At 38.4% G+C, this 23,906-nt stretch overlaps 2 protein-coding genes across 14 annotated transcripts in view; one reads left to right on the top strand and one right to left on the bottom strand.

Annotated features, from left to right (window-relative positions):
• Positions 1-5,184: 5,184 nt before the first annotated feature.
• On the top strand, positions 5,185-7,740 carry stmn1a (stathmin 1a). The gene is made up of 5 exons (XM_039653149.2): positions 5,185-5,304; positions 6,383-6,427; positions 6,550-6,722; positions 6,962-7,153; positions 7,230-7,740. The coding sequence occupies exons 2-5, from the start codon at positions 6,412-6,414 to the stop codon at positions 7,296-7,298; spliced, it is 450 nt and encodes a 149-aa protein (XP_039509083.1). The 5' UTR covers positions 5,185-5,304; positions 6,383-6,411; the 3' UTR covers positions 7,299-7,740.
• A 14,482-nt stretch (positions 7,741-22,222) lies between these two features.
• ptprua (protein tyrosine phosphatase receptor type Ua) overlaps positions 22,223-23,906 on the bottom strand; it is a 162,757-nt gene continuing 161,073 nt past the window's right edge. For all 13 annotated transcript variants that reach the window (XM_039652466.2, XM_039652465.2, XM_089122629.1 and 10 more), the window contains one exon: positions 22,223-23,446. In XM_039652466.2, the coding sequence (XP_039508400.2) occupies positions 23,384-23,446 (63 nt within the window). In that variant the 3' untranslated portion in view covers positions 22,223-23,383. The remainder of the gene's footprint in view (positions 23,447-23,906) is intronic.

Genomic DNA, 23,906 nt, shown 5'->3' with positions numbered 1-23,906 from the left:
GTGAGACTTTGACCTGAGTGCAAAAATGGATGATCTAGACCCTTCCAGAGCTGAGATATCAAACTTCAAAATTTCGACCCGAAAAAAAAACGACAGTGTTACCCCTTTTGTTTTTTTTTCATTTTTGCGCGAAAAATTAAGTTTCTCCAATCTTCTCAAAACTCTGGATTCTGATAGAGGGCTGTGAGACTTTGACCTGAGTGCAAAAATGGATGATCTAGACCCTTCCAGAGCTGAGATATCAAACTTCAAAATTTCGACCCGAAAAAAAAACGACAGTGTTACCCCTTTTGTTTTTTTTTCATTTTTGGGCGAAAAATTAAGTTTCTCCAATCTTCTCAAAACTCTGGATTATGATAGAGGGCTGTGAGACTTTGACCTGAGTGCAAAAATGGAGGCTCTAGACCCTTCCAGAGCTGAGATATCGAAACTCAAAATTTCGACCCGAAAAAAAAACGACAGTTTTACCCCTTTCATTTTTTTTCATTTTTGGGCGAAAAATTAAGTTTCTCCAATCTTCTCAAAACTCTGGATTATGATAGAGGGCTGTAAGACTTTGACCTGAGTGCAAAAATGGATGATCTAGACCCTTCCAGAGCTGAGATATCAAACTTCAAAATTTCGACCCGAAAAAAAAACGACAGTGTTACCCCTTTCGTTTTTTTTTCATTTTTGGGCGAAAAATTAAGTTTCTCCAATCTTCTCAAAACTCTGGATTATGATAGAGGGCTGTGAGACTTTGACCTGAGTGCAAAAATGGATGATCTAGACCCTTCCAGAGCTGAGATATCAAACTTCAAAATTTCGACCCGAAAAAAAAAACGACAGTGTTACCCCTTTCGTTTTTTTTCATTTTTGGGCGAAAAATTAAGTTTCTCCAATCTTCTCAAAACTCTGGATTATGATAGAGGGCTGTGAGACTTTGACCTGAGTGCAACAATGGAGGCTCTAGCCCCTTCCAGAGCTGAGATATCGAAACTCAAAAATTCGGACCGAAAAAAAAAACGACAGTGGTACCCCTTACGTTTTTTTTTTTTCGGGTGAAAAATTAAGTTTTTCCAATCTTCCCAAAACTCTGGATTCTGATAGAGGGCCATGAGACTTAGACCTGAGTGCAAAAATGGAGGCTCTAGCCCCTTCCAGAGCTGAGATATCGAAACTCAAAAATTCAGCCCGAAAAAAAAACGACAGTGGTACCCCTTACGTTTTTTTTTTTCGGGCGAAAAATGAAGTTTCTCCAATCTTCCCAAAACTCTGGATTCTGATAGAGGGCCATGAGACTTAGACCTGAGTGCAAAAATGGAGGCTCTAGCCCCTTCCAGAACTGAGATATCGAAACTCAAAAATTCGGCCCGGAAAAAAAACGACAGTGGTACCCCTTAGGCCTACGTTTTTTTTTTCGGGGCGAAAAATGAAGTTTCTCCAATCTTCTCAAAACTCTGGATTATGATAGAGGGCTGTGAGACTTTGACCTGAGTGCAAAAATGGATGATCTAGACCCTTCCAGAGCTGAGATATCAAACTTCAAAATTTCGACCCGAAAAAAAAAACGACAGTGTTACCCCTTTCGTTTTTTTTCATTTTTGGGCGAAAAATTAAGTTTCTCCAATCTTCTCAAAACTCTGGATTATGATAGAGGGCTGTGAGACTTTGACCTGAGTGCAACAATGGAGGCTCTAGCCCCTTCCAGAGCTGAGATATCGAAACTCAAAAATTCGGACCGAAAAAAAAAACGACAGTGGTACCCCTTACGTTTTTTTTTTTTCGGGTGAAAAATTAAGTTTTTCCAATCTTCCCAAAACTCTGGATTCTGATAGAGGGCCATGAGACTTAGACCTGAGTGCAAAAATGGAGGCTCTAGCCCCTTCCAGAGCTGAGATATCGAAACTCAAAAATTTGGCCCGAAAAAAAAACGACAGTGGTACCCCTTACGTTTTTTTTTTTCGGGCGAAAAATTAAGTTTCTCCAATCTTCCCAAAACTCTGGATTCTGATAGAGGGCCATGAGACTTAGACCTGAGTGCAAAAATGGAGGCTCTAGCCCCTTCCACAGCTGAGGTATCGAAACTCAAAAATTCTTCCCGAAAAAAAAACAACGACAGTGGTACCCCTTACGTTTTTTTTTTTTTTTCGGGCGAAAAATTAAGTTTCTCCAATCTTCCCAAAACTCTGGATTCTGATAGAGGGCCATGAGACTTAGACATGAGTGCAAAAATGGAGGCTCTAGCCCCTTCCAGAGCTGAGATATCGAAACTTTAAAATTCGGCCCGAAAAAAAAAACGACAGTGTTACCCCTTATGTTTTTTTTCATTTTTGGGCGAAAAATTAAGTTTCTCCAATCTTCTCAAAACTCTGGATTATGATAGAGGGCTGTGAGACTTTGACCTGAGTGCAAAAATGGATGATCTAGACCCTTCCAGAGCTGAGATATCAAACTTCAAAATTTCGACCCGAAAAAAAAAACGACAGTGTTACCCCTTTCGTTTTTTTTCATTTTTGGGCGAAAAATTAAGTTTCTCCAATCTTCTCAAAACTCTGGATTATGATAGAGGGCTGTGAGACTTTGACCTGAGTGCAAAAATGGATGATCTAGACCCTTCCAGAGCTGAGATATCGAAACTCAAAAATTTGGCCCGAAAAAAAAACGACAGTGGTACCCCTTACGTTTTTTTTTTTCGGGCGAAAAATTAAGTTTCTCCAATCTTCCCAAAACTCTGGATTCTGATAGAGGGCCATGAGACTTAGACCTGAGTGCAAAAATGGAGGCTCTAGCCCCTTCCACAGCTGAGGTATCGAAACTCAAAAATTCTTCCCGAAAAAAAAACAACGACAGTGGTACCCCTTACGTTTTTTTTTTTTTTTCGGGCGAAAAATTAAGTTTCTCCAATCTTCCCAAAACTCTGGATTCTGATAGAGGGCCATGAGACTTAGACATGAGTGCAAAAATGGAGGCTCTAGCCCCTTCCAGAGCTGAGATATCGAAACTTTAAAATTCGGCCCGAAAAAAAAAATGACAGTGTTACCCCTTATGTTTTTTTTCATTTTTGGGCGAAAAATTAAGTTTCTCCAATCTTCTCAAAACTCTGGATTATGATAGAGGGCTGTGAGACTTTGACCTGAGTGCAAAAATGGATGATCTAGACCCTTCCAGAGCTGAGATATCAAACTTCAAAATTTCGACCCGAAAAAAAAAACGACAGTGTTACCCCTTTCGTTTTTTTTCATTTTTGGGCGAAAAATTAAGTTTCTCCAATCTTCTCAAAACTCTGGATTATGATAGAGGGCTGTGAGACTTTGACCTGAGTGCAACAATGGAGGCTCTAGCCCCTTCCAGAGCTGAGATATCGAAACTCAAAAATTCGGACCGAAAAAAAAAACGACAGTGGTACCCCTTACGTTTTTTTTTTTTCGGGTGAAAAATTAAGTTTTTCCAATCTTCCCAAAACTCTGGATTCTGATAGAGGGCCATGAGACTTAGACCTGAGTGCAAAAATGGAGGCTCTAGCCCCTTCCAGAGCTGAGATATCGAAACTCAAAAATTTGGCCCGAAAAAAAAACGACAGTGGTACCCCTTACGTTTTTTTTTTTCGGGCGAAAAATTAAGTTTCTCCAATCTTCCCAAAACTCTGGATTCTGATAGAGGGCCATGAGACTTAGACCTGAGTGCAAAAATGGAGGCTCTAGCCCCTTCCACAGCTGAGGTATCGAAACTCAAAAATTCTTCCCGAAAAAAAAACAACGACAGTGGTACCCCTTACGTTTTTTTTTTTTTTTTCGGGCGAAAAATTAAGTTTCTCCAATCTTCCCAAAACTCTGGATTCTGATAGAGGGCCATGAGACTTAGACATGAGTGCAAAAATGGAGGCTCTAGCCCCTTCCAGAGCTGAGATATCGAAACTTTAAAATTCGGCCCGAAAAAAAAAACGACAGTGGTACCACTTATGTTTTTTTTTTTCGGGTGAAAAATTAAGTTTCTCCAATCTTCCCAAAACTCTGGATTCTGAAAGAGAGCCATGAGACTTAGACCTGAGTGCAAAAATGGAGGCTCAGTGGTATCCCTGTAGTTTTTTTTTTTGTGCGAAAAAATAAGTTTCTCCAATCTTCTTCAGACGGACGGACAGACGGATGAAATCAGAATCAAAATCAGCGCAACTCAAAATTTCGACCCGAAAAAAACGACAGTGGTACCCCTGTCGTTTTTTTTTTTTGGGTGCGAAACAAACAAGTTTCTCCAATCTTCTTGAGATGGACGGACGGACGGACGAAATCAGAATCAAAATCAGAGCAACTCAAAATTTCGACCCCAAAAAAAAAAAAAAAAAACGACAGTGGTATCCCTGTCGTTTTTTTTTGGTGCGAAAAAATAAGTTTCTCCAATCTTCTTGGGACAGAAATTCTTCTTTGACACTGGCACAACAACCACGTTACAAACCACATAACAAACACATAAGAAATAAATAATTAATACATAAATAAGTTAAATTAATACAGTATGTGCAAATTCACACACCTATAAAAATCACCTCAATTGAGAATTGAATTCAAAACAGTCACCCTAATGGAACAAATGATCTCAAATATTCCTCTTGGCAAGCGGTATATGTAGTCTGCGCCCCGAAGGAATGTGAATTAATTTTGGAAACTTAGTTTCCTCTCCTAGTAATTTTTCAGTAAATTAACACGTCTGGGAAAATGACTCATAGGCAAAATCCTATGTTTACTTTCTTCACTGTCAGACAAAAATGAAAAGCCTATTATCAGTCAAAGCTCAACATTAGGAGGGGAAGAGGCAGGGCAAAGAAAAACAAAGAGAAAAAGAGTGTGATGCTGATGAGGAGAGAAAAATAATCAGCTGCCCACTGACATGGTTTTATCCCCCAAAAAATGTTGCCTTCAAAACATTCAGAGAATTCAAAATTTTCTCTGGGAAAACCCGAACCCTCCTAACTAACACAACTCAAATTCAGGACTACAGTGATTATAAAACCCTGAAATTGCATGGTAATGAAAGTGAGCATTAGACCTTAAATGAAACGTTTACCCTTTTTTTTAAATAATTTATTTATTTATTTTTATCATACCTTCATTGGGGGCTTAGCCCCCCTAAAAGGAAAATCATAGAATCGCCCCTATTTGAAACAGAACTACATTATCCGGGAGTCAGTGAGCGCAGCCAATTGGGATCGAGAACATGATGTGACGACATAAATTCGACCCTTTTATGCGCGAACTTGACATGTGTCGAGGAGAGAAGACGGCGAGAGAGGAACGCTTTGTGAGCAAACCCTGGTGTTTTTGTCTGAAGGTAGGTGCGACACTCGCATTTCAAGGTTTAAGTTAACGTTATCTGCATTGAAAGGTGTCATGTCTCGATTTAGGTTGTGTAAGTAAGCATAGCATATAAAACCTTGTTTGTCTTGGTAGTTTGAAAACAATATTGAAAACGTTAACGTGTAGTATCAACGCATGCGTTTGAAATGTGTCAGAATGCCCGTTTAAAGCTTGGTAAGTTGGTATATGATTGAAACACCATGGTTTCAAAAAATGTGCATCGCTCTGCATGAATGTCGTGTTAATGTTCATGTAAGTTAACGTAATTCATCTAACGTTACATTAAAGAATCGTTGCAGGTCAGAGTTCCGCGCAAATGGAAGGTTTGCATGTGTTATTGTGTGATCATGGTGTTTTGTATGTGTTATTGTGTGATCATGGAGCTGGAGAAAGAGCAGGGCGGAGCTGTGCACGCGCATCCGCTTGACTGCCTTTGTTTGGACCTGTTCTCTCTGCGTTACTAATAAAAGCGCGTTTGTTTATTCACAAAGTGCACTTATTGTCTTGTTCTAACGTAGGAACACATAACGGATAAAACGTGTAACGTTATACGAAGTATGCTATTTTATGCGTTTTTTCCCCCCACACGTGCAGGTAAAGTTAGTGTTAAGGGGAGGGGGCGGTGCAGTTTGAGTGTTTTTGAAGAATACGCGCCAGTTTTTCCCGCGTCGTTGTTAAGCTGAATATATTTGCGCGCCAAATTCACAACCTGTCGACAACAAAATGTCTTAATTTGTTGTCTGTGTTTTGGAGACGCTGCCAGATTTCGAGAGTGGCAAAATCTGACAAACTGCAGTTTGGGACATCAGGGGGCGTCCTCAAATAACGAGGACCGTTTATTAATAACTAATTATCTGAAAATACAAAAAGCTATATAAGCACTAGTGGTTTTTATTTTATTGTTTTATAAATTGAATTCATTTTCTGCTTCATACAGAATCCATAGAAGTCTATGATATTTCCCCGTGTAGATGCATCAAAGTAAATGTTTACAAAATGACTAGGATGAATGTGCAGTAATGTAGAGTTAATGTTTCTGATTTTGTTTTCAGGCATACTTTGACCTGTATCTTCTGCAACAATGGCCTCTATAAGTGGTAAGATTCTTGTATTTATGCACATGTAAAATAAATGAAAACCGGCAGGTGATATGATCTGGATAAATATGAGGCAGAGATGATCCTTGAATTCTGCAGTTAACAAGTCAGCTTGGCTTCAGATATTCAGATTAAGGAGCTGGACAAGCGCGCATCAGGTCAAGCTTTTGAGGTCATCCTTGGGAGTCCAGCTTCAGATGCCAAGGGTGAGTTCCCACTCGCCTCTCCAAAGAAAAAGGACCTATCTTTGGAGGAGATCCAGAGAAAACTAGAAGCCGCTGAAGAGAGACGCAAGGTGCGTATCCACACGTTGTCAGACGTTTTACCCTGCATACAATATTACATTTACATGACCCTAATGTTACACCACAATAAATGGGTGTGTTAAGATGCAGAAAGTGCACTTATTGTTAAGGCTCATAGAGAGGCTGGCTCTCTCTGTTTAATCTACTGCTGCAACATTTGATGTTTTTCTTCTGACAATGTCCTATTTCTAGTTTGTAAGATAAAGAGCGTTTCTCTTCTCTTTCCTAGTCTCATGAAGCAGAGGTTCTGAGGCACTTAGCAGAGAAGCGCGAGCATGAAAAGGAGGTGCTTCAGAAAGCTCTAGAAGAAAACAACAATTTCAGCAAGATGGCTGAGGAGAAACTGAACCAGAAAATGGAGGCCAATAAAGAAAACCGAACGGCAATCTTGGCAGCCATGAACGAGAAGTTCAAAGAGAAGGTATTGTAAATGTGATGTGGCTTTATAGCTGACTTGTGTAATAAAAATAACTAATAGTTTTTTCCTTCAATTCAAGGACAAGAAGCTGGAAGAGGTTCGGAAGAACAAAGAAACCAAAGAGGTCAGCTGTGATGATGGAAAATAAAATCGGCAAATATAGGGAATCTTAAGGTGTGCTTTTTCTCATCACATGAAAGAAAAAGTTAGGTTTCATCATCGTCCATATTCAGAAAACATGACTGCAGCTTTTGTTTTGTATATAGCAGTGGTTGTACACCTTCAGCTCTCCTTTTACAAATCTGAACTGTTTGGACTGCAGCTTTTTCATTGCCTGATATTAGTGGTCTTCAGAACCTGATCGGGACTTAAATCCTTAACATGCCTGTTACTGTCTGCTTTTCTGGAGCTTTTTCACAAGGTTCGGGAGCTTGGTTTTCTTGCTGTAAGCAAATGACTGTTCTTTGTACAAGTCAGAGGATGTGTATTGGAGGGCTTTACATGTGAAATGCAAAAATAGCAATACGTGTTGACATCTTTGACCGTTATCTTGTCTTGGTTTGTACTTAATAAAAGAAATACTGAAACTAGTTTGCTTTGGCTATCATTGAAACTTTAGGAAAAATGGTACGTTGTCTTTCAGGTATTTTTACAATAGGAAAAATGGACAAATCTGTATTCATATGGACATGGAGTACTTAATACACAACTAAAAATCTGTGCTTGAATTTAGTATAGGAAAGTTTGATCCATTTTAAAGCTTAATTGAGAGCACCTTTTTGAAGACCGTTTGGTGCCGGAGGATCCGGTATATCGTGGAGTGTGTCTCCCTCTAGTGTAGAAAGTGTTATTCAAATCCCCCAACATGTTTAATGCATCTCAGTGCTCCTCTGCCCCCTAGTTTAAAGGGTTCGTTCACCCAAAAATGAAAATTCTGTCAGTATTTACTCGCCCTCATGTTGTTCCAAACCTCCATGTGTTTATTTGTTCTGCTGAACACAAAGGAAGATATTTGGAAGAATGTTTTAATCAAACAGATCCCATTCCCCATTGACTACCATTGTATGTATTTTTTCCTACTATTGTAGTCAATGGGGAATGAGCGCTGATTACTATTATTATATTAAATTATATATTAAAACCCTTGATTCTCACCTGACTATGGCTTTGTAAACTTTATCCATGATTGTTTCTGAACCACGGTCCATTATACTCACTCTTGGCTTACTCTGGCTATTCTCTGCTGTCTCAGCCGACGAGATGTTTGTCCCGTTTTAGCCACCGTAGCTTCTTCGAAAGGGAGGGGTGAGCAGTGGGTGGAGCCCGTAGTTCAAACCTGGTGATAACTCGCTACCGAACCGCTAGATGGCGCTAAAAATCCCACACTGCACCTGTAATGGTATTTGAATAACAGCTTGATCCACTGGGGGAATCTTTGCACAAGCACTGACATTCTGACAGTTCTTAAGACTGTGTTCATTTGGCTGCTGACATTTGCATCTTACACTCATGTCATAATTTTATAGTGATTTGTTTCTCTAATGCTCATTGATGTGCTGTAAAAGATAATATAAGTATATTAAACCGCTAGGGAGGATTAGCCGTAACAGAAGAAGGAATGAGTTTCACTCACCAGAGAGATATACCAACAACAACTGTGTTTATTTCCAAAAGGGTTTAGCATCAGGGGTAAACAAGGCCAAATTAAAAAAAAACTAAAACAATTCCAAAAATAAAATACAATTTCTTGCCTACCTCCCAAAACAATGTGAAAAGATAAATATACAAATTAAATTGACGTCAAACTAGTGATGGCAATTTCAAAACACCGAAGCCTTTACAAATCGTTTGTTTCAATTCAATGGTAAGAGTGTGTATTAGACGCTAAAGTCATGTGATTTCAGTAAATGAGGATTCATTACGTCATAACTGTTTCTAAACGTTTTGGAAAACTTTGGAATTTCAATGGTTCACCGCTGGGGGCAATGATCTATCAATCATGAGGATTCACTGAGAACCATTGAATAAGTGTCTGTGGGTCTTACCTGATCTCTGATGAGTTAAATTAAAATAATTAAAATGAATAATGGTAATTAATTGGCTTATTGGCCTGTTTAGCTGAGCCATTCATAGAATTAACACAACAAACAAACCTAAAAACTAATACAAAAAAATGAAATGAACAAATGCACTTGATAATCTTGTTAGATGATTAGATAATTACATTTGAAAGATTTTACTTTCAATAAAACATTTGCAATATATCTGTAAAAGGTTTTTTTTATGCATGTTTGGCCCTGGGTTTTTTTTTTTTTTTTTTGCATTTACACTGTTCTGACCACTAGGGGTCACCATGGAGACAGGTGTTGGATTGTTTCGAATTTTGTTTAAATAGTTTTTCTTGTCCTAACTGAAGTATTAGCCTAACTGGAGCATGATCAGATATAGTTATGGGATCTATATGACATTATTTGACATTATGTAAATCTGCCCCAGATGTACAAAAGAAGTCTGTTCTAGAATAACTAGGCCTGCATGCACATGTGACATGAAGGTAAAATCCTTCTCTTTAGGATGCAAGTGTCTCCAAATATCTGTTGACCTAATTCTCTCATTATTCCTAAAAGGGCTTTTTGACTGTGGTCCTCTTTCTGCTAGTAACCTATCAACATGACTGTCTAATACAGTTAAAATCCCACCATATAAAAACGTTCCCTTGCCTTTCTGTGCCAAATTGTGGGTAGTCCCTGAAAAAAAAAAAAAAAAAAACTGGACAACTGGTCAACGTATGACGTTTGCATTCAAAAACATCAAAATGAATCAGTAATAGTCTATTTTCTACCCTAGTTTTGAGCTTAGCTGAATAACGCTGGTTTTAATGGGCGTCTCGCACTGAAGACTTGGAAGTAAACGCCCACTGCTGTGAGTGGAGAACAGTTTTGCATATTATAATGAGTTTCGACTCACCCGTCGGTGCACGTGGGGGAAATTGTTTTGAAAACGTCCAATGTTGTAAATTGGCGACCGGATTGATTGGCCCGTACATGTTGGACCCAGAGTCCGTGTTGCAGCATTCCTGTCAGATCCAATATAGACGGCACAGCACCGTTCTTTACTCTTAATCGCTGTGCAAATCCAGTCTCTACAAAACAATCCTCAGTGAAATGAAGCGAACAGACGGACAATGTTTTACCCTCATCAGCTGGAACGTCATTAAAAAAGTCGTTTACTGAGGCTGGTGTCAAAAGCTTTAATTGGACTAACAAGGACGCTTTCAGTTCTGAAACTTACAGAATATAAGCTCAAAGAAAATTTGATTTCTCAGTTCATCAGCCCGTAAATATCTTGACAGCCTTACATATCATGTAAACACATTTCAGATGCCTCTCTAACTGTTGTTAGTGAAGCATCTTTGTGATTAAGAAGTCAATATGTGCACAAAAAAAAAAAAAGAAAAACATTAAAACTTCATGTCCTTGCAGTGTTAGTGTCCATGACCTTGACATCACCCATTAAGTCTTGACATGTTGTATGGGTCGAAGCATGCCTTGAGTTGGGAAAGGCAAAATGAGTTTGTGCTGACTGAACTATAGATTTGAAAGGGTTGAAAAACAGAGATTTCAGTTTGCAGATTGTCTGTTTTTAAAATCATGCTTTGAAGCATTTCCTTCCAATCTTTAAAGACAACATTCTAGTCTTTTCCTTTCCTCAAAAGCCATCCCGAAATCTTTTGTTTGGAGCTAAAGAGCAGCCAGCATTTTTTTCCCCAAACTGATTTAAAAGGTGCTCGTCTCATCTCGGGATCACTTTGTAGTTGATGAGACATGTTTGAAAGATTTAGCTACCTGAATGGGACCCTCAAAAAGCAATTTATTTTCCTGTGATTCGCAATTCTTCTTGTTTATACCATCAGAATGAGTTTCAATACTTGATGAATGAGAATCACATTCTAATTTGTCCAAAGCTTGTTAGAAAGAGATAAAACTGTGCTTTGTGTCTTTAACAAACAACAACCTCAATAACAGCACCGGAGGAGAATTACAAACAGCTTGTGTTAAACTATTTTTCCATGAGCTTCTGAAATTTTCATTGAAAAAAAAAAAACCCAATCCTTTTTAATGTCCTTCAAAAACAACAACAGCAGCACGTTTGCAGATTGGACGGTCCTTTTCTCACACGTTTGAGCCTAAAATCTTTATGAGCACTTTGTTTTATTCACAAATAAAATACAGAAGTGTAGTAGGAGATATTCTGATGAATGTTTGTTTATTTCACGTTAAATAAATTTATTTTAGTACAAAAAATGCTAACATTTCCACCATTATTATTATGATAAAAATGATTCAATTATCATGTCATATGGGCTTGACTGAACATGCAATAAAAAGGCTAATTGTTTCAATTTAGCAAAAACAATATCCTGATTCAAAATCTGACTCTGTAACACTTTTGGTTCAGGTTTAAAAAAAAATATGTCTGAAATAAGGTAACACAAATTCAGTGTATTTTCATGTTTTATGACACTAAACGGATCAGTAATTCTTTAACCTGTTAAGCTGCAACCCCACTTCTGAAAAATCCAAAGAAATGGCATACCCAAACCTGAAACAGATCATGAACACAAGTATGATCTCATTTGAAAGCTGACACCTGGCAGTTTATTGTAAATGTAAATAAATTAATTAGTCATAATGAAAAAAACATAATTATTACTGGTTTCAAAGTTTTGTAAAGTTATTAGAAATGTATTTTTTATGAAACATCTTCATAAAAAATAAAATTGAAGATTGAATCACTCTAGAAATGCACAGCAGCTAAAGCCACATGTCTGACCATGTATATTTAAAATTTGAAGATTATGGGCCGGTTAAAATAAACCAGGTCTAGGCTAATTCTACTTAAATTAATCCACACTAACAACTGACTTTCTGAGATGTTGCTTAAGTTTGGATTAACTAGTTGTAGACTACAGAGTCTCAATCAAGGACAAGAAAGATGATCAAGTGAGTTCATCTTTTGGAAACCCGGTTAGATTAATGGCATGAAACACTCAATCGCATGTATGCAATAAATTCTATTTTTTTGTTGAATGTTAAATCCTTTTAATGACGGGATTAAACTTGCAGTTAAGCAAAAGTCCATGGCTTAACTTCAATATACAAAGAGTAGAAGAATTATTTATGTAAGGCTCAATAATATATTTTGTGATCAGATATTCAGTCTACAATCCACAGAGCAATACCACATTTACTGATGAACATGTTCCAATGACAAACTCAGCTTTTACACGCTAATGCAAAATGAACCCTTTAGAGGCATGTTTACCGTGTGCAAACTGAAGACAGGCATAAACACATGTATCTGTGTTTAACTAAGCCTCTGAGTGACTGCAGGGCCACATTCCCTCTGCACCTGTTTTCAATTCAGCTTATTAGTCGCACTATTTGATTTTCCTCCCATGCATTTACAACAGAGCAAAATAATAAAGACCTGCCGCAAAACAGTCTGTTTGAGGCATCAGCACAAAAGGATATTCTGTCTTCTCTAGACTCCCTTAGATACCGTTGCCATGGACTTTTGCTTAACTGCAGCTATGCAGCAAGTTTAATCGAGTCAATAATAGGATTTAACATTCAACAAAAAAAGTGAATTTATTGCATACATGCTATTGAGTGTTTCAGGAGTTAGGAGTTACTGCACATTCCATCATAAGGAAGACTAAAAGTTAAATGCATTCAAACTAACTTACGACCATACATGTAAACAGGAGTGGCAAATAGCTACAGTGTCCTCAATATAAAGAGTAACATGAGTTCATCACGCATATGTGACTATTTAAATGATAATTTACTTACTCTCAAGTTTACTCACCCATTCTTCTATAAAACACAAAACACATTCAGAGGTCTGAGTACAAAGAACACAGAAAATGAATGGTGATTTTAACCAGTGCCATTCAGGATCAATGATTTAAAAAATGCAGAGATGTTTCCTTTCTAATATAACTATTATTTTCTGTTATTAGCTGGACAGTTTCAAAATAGTATTAATAAAATTCACTGTCCACTTTTATGGTGTTGAAATCTCCTTAAAGGGTAACTAAAACCTAAAAGAATTAGTTAATGCTTTTTTTTTTTAGTTAATGATCTGTAATACTGGGGCTTTATTAATGCTGGTCATTGATTCAAGTAATTTTTTTGACATTTGGGTTTTTTAAAAAAGGTCTGAGTGCTGCCCTCTTCAGGTTAAACGGGGGCTACTGCAGTTGAATTGGAAGCCTCTGTGCTGTCAGCGGGCATAGACATAACAAATACATAGATGCCCTATTGGCCGCTTTGGAACGTTGCTGCGATACGTCAACGCGTCCGCCATTTTGCGGAGGGTGAGACTGCACAGTAAACGGTTAGCTGCGTTTTCTGTCAAAACATCTCAAGGACCCCAAAAACACCCTAGACCCCAGAGGGTTAAAGCCTTTAGAGGGCATACAAATGTCATCATTAAATTAACAGCTCACAAGAGGTTGAGTGGAGGCAGTGTATTTAAAGTATTTGTCTTTTTCTTCTTCAAACAGCCTTTCAAATACACACCCACTAATAGTTTTGCTGTGATCTGAACTTGCACATTTTCTTTTGTATCCATGAAGTTATACCTTTATATCAAAACTCTGCCCATTTTTCACCCAAGTGATCGATTGTGCTCTCACACACACACAAACACAACAGTTGCTGTAGCACCAGTGAATTTATTTAAAGAATGTAAAAAAAACCCTCACACTCATTTCTTGTCTAAGCTGTCTGAAAGACATACCACCCTTTTGTAAGTGCAATCAATATTTCTGCTCTCAGTGCACCTTTGTCACCTCTCTTTTGAGGAGGACCGCAAAACTCATTTTCTGCTGAAAACATTTGCAATAATGTAGACAGCACTTTAAGCGCTCTTTCTCCAACTTCAGTGACACATATTTGCGGTGCCGTTTCTGCCCATTGTAGTGATGTGCCAAGGTGAGATTGAAGCCACAGATGTACTGTCCCACAAAATAGCTCAGTAAACAGCCAGTGAGCTCTAACTTTGCCTTTCATGGTCCTTCAGACTTGGCTTATTAAAGCAAAGGGGATTTCATTTTTGTTGGCAACCTCTTGGTCACAGTATGAAAGCTTGTTTCCACCACAAAATAAAACTCTTTAAAAGATAATGCAACTATTTTTTCCACAGTTGCGAGTTAGCATTGCAAGAAATAAACTAAATTGAGAGTTCAGTCGCTCACGTTTCGATGTGACGACGTTAGGGATTACTTTAGGGAGCCATATCAACTTCGAGTATCAAGTCAAGAACAGGAACGTGTCACGCAAAGACGTTTGCTACATACCTACATGCTGAGTACGCCAAAATGCAGATATTTGGACTGCACACAACCTCAGTTACCTCGGCGGGACTGCCCACTGGTTCGATCCACAGCCTACAGCAACACAAGCAGTTTCAAGGTACGACAGCATTGCTACTGGACTGGACTATATCCACTCATGCTTTAGTATTTCTAACAAAATCACAGCTACTGTCACAGACAATGGTTCGAATTTTGTGAAAGCCTTTAAAGGGTACATATGCTTTTAAATCATTAATTTTTACATATAAATCATACCGTTGTGGTCTATATACTGCAATGCTTGGGTCTGAATTCCTCATTATTATAACTCCACAAGCCCCTTTTCTGATGTGCGTCTGTGAGCGACCCGTTTCAAAGCGGCCCCTTTAAATAAAAAGGAGATGCGTCACACCCCGTCCGCTCTCCAGGTCCATGAGTTCACGGTCGGTTCAACTCCCCGCATTCGGCCATTATTGTAGTTTGATTAGAGATGTACAATTATATACGATACCTTCAAAGAACATTTTTATTCACACGTTAATAAAATGTCAACAACAGAAGACTTGTCCATCAAGCCGAACATATTCGAGCCAGAGCGAGCGAGTCGATAAAGATGACGATGAACCTGCAGAACAGCCTCTGCATCATATGGATGTATTGGTATGTGAGTTAACGGTTTTGTGTTATTAGTGAAAGTCGACTATTTCTTTTGTTAAAACAAGCAGACTCACAAGATAAATGACTACGGTCTGATCTTACCACAAACAATATGATACGTTTGATAATATGATACGTTTAGAAAAGCATCAGAATGACCATTGATGAAACTCAAGAACAATAATACTGCAGACGTGTAACGTTACTTCAAAACCAAAACAAAGAAAGACAAAGGTACTGCTAAACCATGACCACCATGTGTTTTAAGAAAGTAAAGTACTTTATTTTTATTAACGATATTTACAGCTTATCAAAACGCTCTGTTCGTCGTCTCCAAAGATAGAAGGAATTTAACGTTACCTCTCATTCAGACGAAGTCGATCGGCAAACCCTTCTGTATAACGTTACTGGCGGAGGTTGTTGAAGTGGGAATCCTTGAAGTGCTTGACGTACATCCAACAACCGAACATTTTGACTTGCCCTCTCGTAACTTCTGCATCATTGAGCTCGGACTACAAAATCGGAGCGAGAAATAATAATGGCGGATTGCTGGAAGTGTTGGACCGGTAGTCGATGTCCTTATTCGTCAGTTCTGCTGCAAATACGGTGATTGTTCAAAAAACGTCATAGAAAACAGAAAAATCTGAACAGGTTGAAAAATATGACCAAAACAGAATATAAAGATATAAACGAAGCACCTGAAGAGAATAATTTCATCTTTTCTGTACTTATAAACACTCCAAATATACAACAAAATGCATTTAAGGGCTAAAAAGTGGATTTTGCATGATATGCCCCCTTTAAAGTTTACCAGCCTGTTGAGGGTGATGACTCTGGGGAGGATGATGATGTGACTGATGTGGAAGAGTATCTATGTTGTAACTTTGCCTCCACACTACAGATGTGCATCGCACACATCAAACCTTATTTCAGTGCTCTGATGTGGACAAATGGCTATTTCAAGGCCAAGCATAAAAGCTGAGTACCGAAGCGCCACGTCCAAATGCACAGCTTTGTGGAACAAGACCAGCCGTTGCAGAGATCGTGGATGAAGTCCTTGATAGGAATCTGCTTGTCCCATGCCGACCGGGTGGAACTGCTTTCATGATGCCGTTGCTCGTGTCTGTGAATTCCCAATCGTCGAGCTGAACACCATTTCCTACAATTTTGGGTTTAAGGCCATCATCACAGATCGGGAGTAGCTGTTCCTCAGAGATGAAGCCACGAACAGCAGCCCTCGACATTCTTCAGGGCGAAGACGCCTGTTTCCATGACAGCCTCCTACGCACACACTGGAGTCATTGATCTCCAAGACCCTGGACTTCCAGAGGCTGTTGTCAAGGTACATGAAGGTGCTCTCATACATGAGACATGTATTAATTATGAATTATGAAATCAAAGTAAAATGAAACGTATATCTCTCAGTAGTGCTCAATATGTGTGTGTGTGTGTGTGTGTGTGCGAGTGAGTTTCTTACCTATTACTGATTTCTTACCTACAGTCAGCCGGTGAGGTCCAAACAAAAGTTCCCTCTGAACACAATATGGGAAAGTTCTCCGTTCAAAACTGAGTGGCAGCGGCGACAAAGACTGAACTTCCAATCCAGACAGAAGTGGATTTGAAAAAACCTGCAGTTTCTACAGCCTTTTGTCTCAGTCTACACTAATGTAAGTTTGGGGTAAAGGTGGTTACAGTACTTTACAACATTTAAATACATTCACGAGTTCACATTTACATCAATTAAACAGAGTAAAGATTATGCGTATTTGGCGTGCTGTCCGGGGGGAGGGCTCCGAGCCCGAACCCAGAGTGCGTGTATATACCTCTTACTTCATTGATTGGGAGTGTGCTCCACTCGTGTCTAATTAGGCTTGATTACCTGAATGTGCTCCAACTGTGTTTAATTCTGAACATGCTCCTCCCGAACTTTATTATTTTGTGAGCTTTCTATAGTATATGGTTTTAAACATGTATTGTGCCCGTACTTGCCTGATATTTCATACAACTTGTTTTGTAGTTGGATGACCTGGAACACAGGTGTGCGCGTGTACATGTTTCTTTTTCTGATGACGTAGGTTTCACAACTTGGGTGGGGAAACGCTTAACCACTCCCCTCAAACCGTTAGTTTGCTATGAGCGAGAGATGGAGAGGAGGAGCGCTAGAGTCAAACCCTGTGAACCCTCTGTTCAATATTCCCTTTCACTTGGAAATACGTCACAGCACTGGAGAAAAATCGTTTGCAACTTCCGGTTCACGGGGACTTTAAAAACGGGTTCGGGCCGAATTCCCCCGGACAGCACGCCAAATGTGCATTAAACTTTCTCCCTTTAATGTTTTTATGTAAGTGTGAACTGGTGAAAGAAATAAAAGACGTGTGCAATGCATATAAGTTGCATGTTCATCATTTTAGTAAACAGACCCGATCCTTCCCACATCCTCTCAGATCGCATCCTTATGCTCTACAAGCAATTTCCCAGCATGTCAGACTCTACAAATCCTCCCTGACTGAGGTGTATGGAGTTACAGCGCCACGTCAAAGAGGAAAATAACCAATGTCCTATCAGAACTGCAGGGGATTTAGGGACATTTATTTTTCTCACTGCCATCTCTTTTGCAGACAACAGCACATATGGCCAATAGACAAGAGATAATGAAATATTTTGCTGCATGACTGAGAGCGAGAGAGAGAAAAATGTGGTTCATTGAATTAAGAGGAAACGATTATCTACATAATGTAGGGTGACCTCCAGATTTCTCATGGTGGAAGATGGGACTGATTACGTTCACTTGAGCCATAACCGACGCGAGAGACTCCACATGATTGAATTGGGGATTGCATGTTTTCTGAGAAGGCGTTCAGAGTGATATATTGAGTTATTTTTTCACAACTTGATAAACTCTTTTTATGCTTCTTTGACATCTTTACCTCTGACCTGCTCCATGGTCTCTAATATCCCACCTTCACTAACTGCAAGTTCATCGAGAACGAATTGTGATTGGAATTGGATTGGAAATATTGTTCTGCTGATGAGATTAGCTATACCTTCGATTAGGCTATTCTTGCATGACAGAAGACTGCTACTGATCACCTAGCAAAGACAATTTAGGAAAGAAAAATATGAGACAAAACATGAAAACATGATCAGGGCTCGCTCGTGTCGCCGCACAGAACAGCGTCATCTCGGCCAGTCCTTCGGGAAACTAACCCTAATGTAGATAGTGCTTAAACATGAGATATAATTTATCTGGGGTATATGTCAAGCGGCAATCTTTGGCCTAATTAATCTATTACTTGTCCCAGAGCAAATCGATTTTGGTTTAGGGGAAAATTAAGTTACATAACTTTATATTTAGGCTGTACATGTTCATGAAGCGTGGCTTTGGTGGGACCAAAATCTACATATATACTTCAGATGTTCCTGTAAACAAACATACACAGGATTAAAAGTTAAACATTCAAAGAGCAACTCTTTTAATAATCCCATAATTAACATTCTGTCATCATCTACTTACCCTCGTGTCTGCTAACAACACCGATAACATCATCTTTGGTTTTTCTTGAGGAAATACATTCATACAGGTTTGGTGCGACATGAGGGTGAAACAATTACTGAATAAATGACTAAATGACTAAATGTATAACTGAATAAATGACTAAATGACTAAATGTATAACTGAATAAATGACTACGTTTAATGTCTTCACCTCTTCCCGGTTCGTTCACACCCTCAAGACATCAATATTGTAATTGGCTGGTTGTTTGATGTAATTTATTGAAATGGTTTGCCACAGCAAATATGACGTCAGCTGCAAATTGCAGATTTATGTTCAGCTTTACATATTTTTAAAACTAATCCATGATACCAACTCAACTATTAATGCACTAATTTAATGCTGTAAAAGCCTTTAATATAACATAATAAAATAATATTATATAATAAAACTTCTTCTTTCACTTAATGTTTCATTATCATCTCTAGATTTTTACTTTCTAGAACAATTCTAGAATGTTGTATTCAAGCACTTCATCATTCATCAACATTATGGATACACTTTTTTAGCAAAATGAGTTAATCTACAAAAATAAAAAATAAAAAATAAATAAAATCAAATCAAATCTCAACAATAGTAATGTAAGGAATCCAAAACCTAATAGAGCTACTGATCCTACACCAAAATGCATGGACTGAACTAGTATCATAAATATCTATACATGAGTGTTTCACATGCAGATGTTTAAGCATTTGTTTTTCCAAATGACAACCAGTGTGTCTGAAAATTAATCTACAGACAATTTTACCGAATGCATCGTGGCTTACACGGACCAAGCAAGAAGCTAATGTTTTTGTTAAACCTCCTATGCAAAAAAAGAATAAGAAATGATTTGGGCTAAAGTCAGTGAGTGCAAACCTTGTGGAAACTATGAAAAGATGTTACCAAGAACATGTGAGACACTGCATGAGTGTGTGCAGGAGAGGATGGGAGCCTGACCTTGTGTGTGTGGCTATTGTGTGAGATGCAATAGAAATCATCCAGGCTCTGTAATCGCTTTCAAACAGATGCTGTGCACTTCATACCGCATCCCTCCAAGACATACACAAACTAAAACTGTGCACTAGAAACCATTAATTTGTTAGCTTCTTAAAACTTTTGTATAATTCACCCCAAAATAATTATATATATACATATTTGTGGGCAAAGTGACTTTTTCCAGTAACACTTTACAATAAGATTCATCAGTTAACTACATTGGTTAACATTAACTAAAAATGATCAATACCTCTTCAGCATTTGGTAATCATTGTTAATGCAACTTCAACATTTACTAATAGGCTACTTTATTAAAATCTTGTTAACATTAGTTAATATGCTGTGAACTAACATGAACAAACAATGAACTGGATTTGTATTGACTAACGTCAACAACGATTAACAAATACAAATGAATTGCTCATGGTTAGTTCATAGTTAATACATTAACTAATGTTTATTAAATGAACCTTATTGTAAAGTTTTACCATTTAAATATATATTATAGCAACCCGATCACACTAAATGTGTCTCTATAGCATGCAGTGTGTTTATTGGGCAATTTATAGGCGAAGATGAGGATTTGCATAGGATACGCATGGGTTGGTTAGGGTAGGTTTAGTAGTGGTGGGGTGCGTGTGTATTATACGTTTAGTGTTGTGGGGTGCGTGTGTATTACATGCATATGGACTGCGTATCAAATGCATGCGAAAAAACGCGTGCATAATTTTTTTGCATATAAATTGCATGAAATGTGTGCTATAGAGATGCATTTACATGAGAACAGGCTGATTTGCATCATGAAATATGTTCATAAACCTATTTTGTTCCCCCAAGAAACTTTAGCATTCTCTCGCAAAACTATTGTGTTCCTCCAAGAAACATCACATCTGCATTTTGCTCTTTACAAACATTTTGTTCTCTTGCAAAAGTAACTCTGAGAAACTTTGCATTTGCTTGCAAAAGCACTAAAATATATATATATTTCTCCCCCATCATTGTGGGGTTCTGAACTAAAAATATAATTAAAAAAAATGTTATTTCTTATTTCTTTCAAGGTTTAAAATGACCTAGACATCTTGATTCAGATTTCATGTCATCGACCTGAGGCAATTCTAACTTACATGCTAATTACAAATCATAACACAGATCACCTCGTCTGAACTATATAATCAGCTGCACGTGGGTAGGGGTTTCAACAAAGACGAATGTTGTCTGGCGAGATGAGACGGAGAATGCAGTCATTCATCTAACCTTATCAGACAACTCTAAATAAACAGCATTGTGGGAAATAAGAACGAGATCAATGCACAGCAAGAGTCATCCATCGCCACCGCTGAAAGCCTCTGGCCTGTTGAAGCCACTTGATAAAAAGTCCATTAAAGCATGTCTAATTAAATGATAAGCACAAATGAAATCACAGGTTGGAAAGATTTGCAGTAACCACCTCATGGGTGGTGTGTTGGTCATCTAATAATCACAAACACACACAAGTATAGGCACAGAAGCATGCGATAGTCACCAGGCAAATTGATTTGGCTTTAGTATTGAAATTGATCTGCGAGAGGATAACTGAATTATATGATGATGATGACTCGTGACCCATCACATTGTGGCTTGTTGTGAGATATGAGTGATGATGGAGCAGAGAAACTATAGTAAAGAGACAACACTGCACTCTTATGACGAAAACAATCAGCTCACTGAAGCAGGTTCTGTCCATATCACCATCTGAGAAGTTCACCAGTATAATAAATATGCTGGCAAACAGACCAAATGGTATTGCTCTAGTTAACTCTTTAGTTGTTCACGGTTACTCACTATGCAAAGGAGGTATTACTCAGCTCTTTCACGGCTCAGACGTCTTAGATCTGAGTCACGTTTCATTGAAGTATAATAGTCTTAAATTTGGTAAAATTGGCAAAACTGAAAAAAATCGGAGAATCTAGAGACTTAAAATAAGGGGAAAAAAACATTACAAAGCTAATAAAAGATATTATTAGCTTTTAAAGATAAACCTTGGAGCTTTTATTTTTGTGGGAAGCGCAAATGAACCTGAAATCTTCTGTCTCGTTGACAACAGATTTACAAACGATTCTCATTACAAATTTGAGAAGACAGCTGGTGAATGTTGCCTTACGTTATAACTCACAGCATTGGCCGAGACGAGTTCATGGCATTCACTGCGAACCGAGACACCAACCCCAGATGATCAGGAGCAATTCACTTGTAAATGAACACAGATGAGCTTCAGGTTGGTAGTCCTTTCAGTGCCGTCCGGAGCCATTCATGCATGGAGTGTATCTGAAAACACAGTTTCTTTGGTAATTGTTTAAAGCCGTTTCAGAATTCAGGTCATACATCTCCGGTCGGAGAATATGGAAATATGAAGACAAAAACCATCCCTGAGATGAATACAAATCTCTCTATTTAATCTCTGTCGTCTGTGGGGACCTATTATTTGTATTTAAATGAGGAAAAACAAGCTTTCTTTAGAAAATCAACAATAATGACAAAGAGATAAAAGCAACATTGGAATGTTTTATTCGTTAATGTTACTTTTTTTTTTTTTTAGAAAATAGAACACAACCAATAAATACAAAGATAAAAAGCAAATTTTTTTTGGCGAATGCCTCACCATATTCCAACCGTAGCATGTTAGTTTATTTTATATAGTTGCGTATTTCTTTTAGTTTTACTGTGCTCAAGGACAGCAAGCAGCGGCACCCAAAGCGGACTGGTCACAATGGATTGCAATGAAACATGAAACAGGCATGCAGATCCATCATTGATCCTCTTTGTGCGAACACGCACACACACGCGAGTTGGCACATTAAAGACAACATCTATAAACTTTTTTTTTTTTTTGCAAAATATATTATATTTACACCCCCCCCCCCCCCCAAAAAATAAAAAAAAATCAACCTAGAAACCATATTTGTAGGTATTCTTGTGACCTGTCTGACCTTTCGAGTGCCACTTTCCGATTTAAAGGTGAAGAGTGTCCTTTTTGCACCAAATAGATGAACTCACTGTTTTAAACAGCTCAGTTACTGGTCAGCCAAACACACAGTCCTGCCCCAGCTCAAGCTACTGGTTGAGTCAAAGTTTGTGTGTTGGGATGCTCAAACGAATAGAGCAACGTTTCGATGGCGCCACAGTGATAATCAACCTATTAACGGCTCACAACAAGCTGGGATGGGAGATTAACATCAACAAATTATACAGATCAGCTTTAAATAATTCATCAATTATCACACCCTCCCATTCAAGCTATGCTTTCCAATTAACAACACACGTAATGCACAAACACAAGGTCATCTCCCACGTTGTCGCTGTGTGTTTTCCTCTGCATGGTGTGTAAGGCTCAGAGCCAGTCACGTGATCAAAGAGGTACGCCATAAAGCTGTAGAAATGTCATCAATTCTCTCAAGGATTCGGCAGGAATAACTGGCACAGGAGGTCAGCGAAAACACCAAAACAAAAAGTACACGGAGAACAATAGAGGTTGAAGGTTAGAGAAATGTGCCACGTCTTTCAGGTCCACTCTTGACGTCGATATGCATTCGCTGGAGGACAGAACGGCTCATTCATACGGGCTGGATTGGCCCAAGTCAAAGGAAGAAGAGGAGGCAAGGTGAAGAGGTTGAAGCCAGCGTTGATGAGGTCTTGAGCTCTTGTGTTATCTGACCTCCAGGCAGTCCAGGTAGTCCAGAGCCAGCTCGTAGCAGAACCTGTACTGCTCCTGCCAACAACACCAAGGTCACATCCATTTCTCTGGCGACATTCACAAACTACATCAATCCCATTATGCAACTCCATTTATTAGGGCTGGGTAATAAATATCGATTTCTCGATATTAATCGATTCTCATTTTTACGAACCGATATTGATTCTTAAATCTCAAGAATCGATTAGTCATCCTGTTTCATTTGAATGAATGGATCATTGTATCGCGGCTGCGCTCATCCAAAAAACTCACAATAATCTTTGTTCTTTGTTACTATTGATATGAAACAAAGTCTTAATTTTCAAATTATGTCCATTTTCTTTAGAAATTCAAAAACATAAATAGCGTTTTGTCGCTGTGGCGTGAGATCGCTCTGGAGAAGCAGCAGCGCTGATCTCTCTTCCGGCTTAATAATACCAGTCACAGCGCCAAATAAACATGAATGAGCATCTGAAAGTGTGTTAAAGATACAGTA

This window comes from Pimephales promelas, chromosome 18, assembly GCF_988280905.1.
Source record: "Pimephales promelas chromosome 18, fPimPro1.hap1.1, whole genome shotgun sequence".
In the NCBI taxonomy this organism is placed as follows: Eukaryota; Metazoa; Chordata; class Actinopteri; order Cypriniformes; family Leuciscidae; genus Pimephales; species Pimephales promelas.
The sequence above is the reverse complement of the archived record's forward strand: the minus strand, read 5'-3'. Positions and strand labels throughout refer to the sequence as shown.

Coding starts and splice junctions, on each gene's coding strand:
- stmn1a (XM_039653149.2), top strand. Junction 6,723..6,961: donor CCGCTGAAGAGAGACGCAAG/GTGCGTATCCAC, acceptor TCTCTTTCCTAG/TCTCATGAAGCAGAGGTTCT. Junction 7,154..7,229: donor ACGAGAAGTTCAAAGAGAAG/GTATTGTAAATG, acceptor CTTCAATTCAAG/GACAAGAAGCTGGAAGAGGT.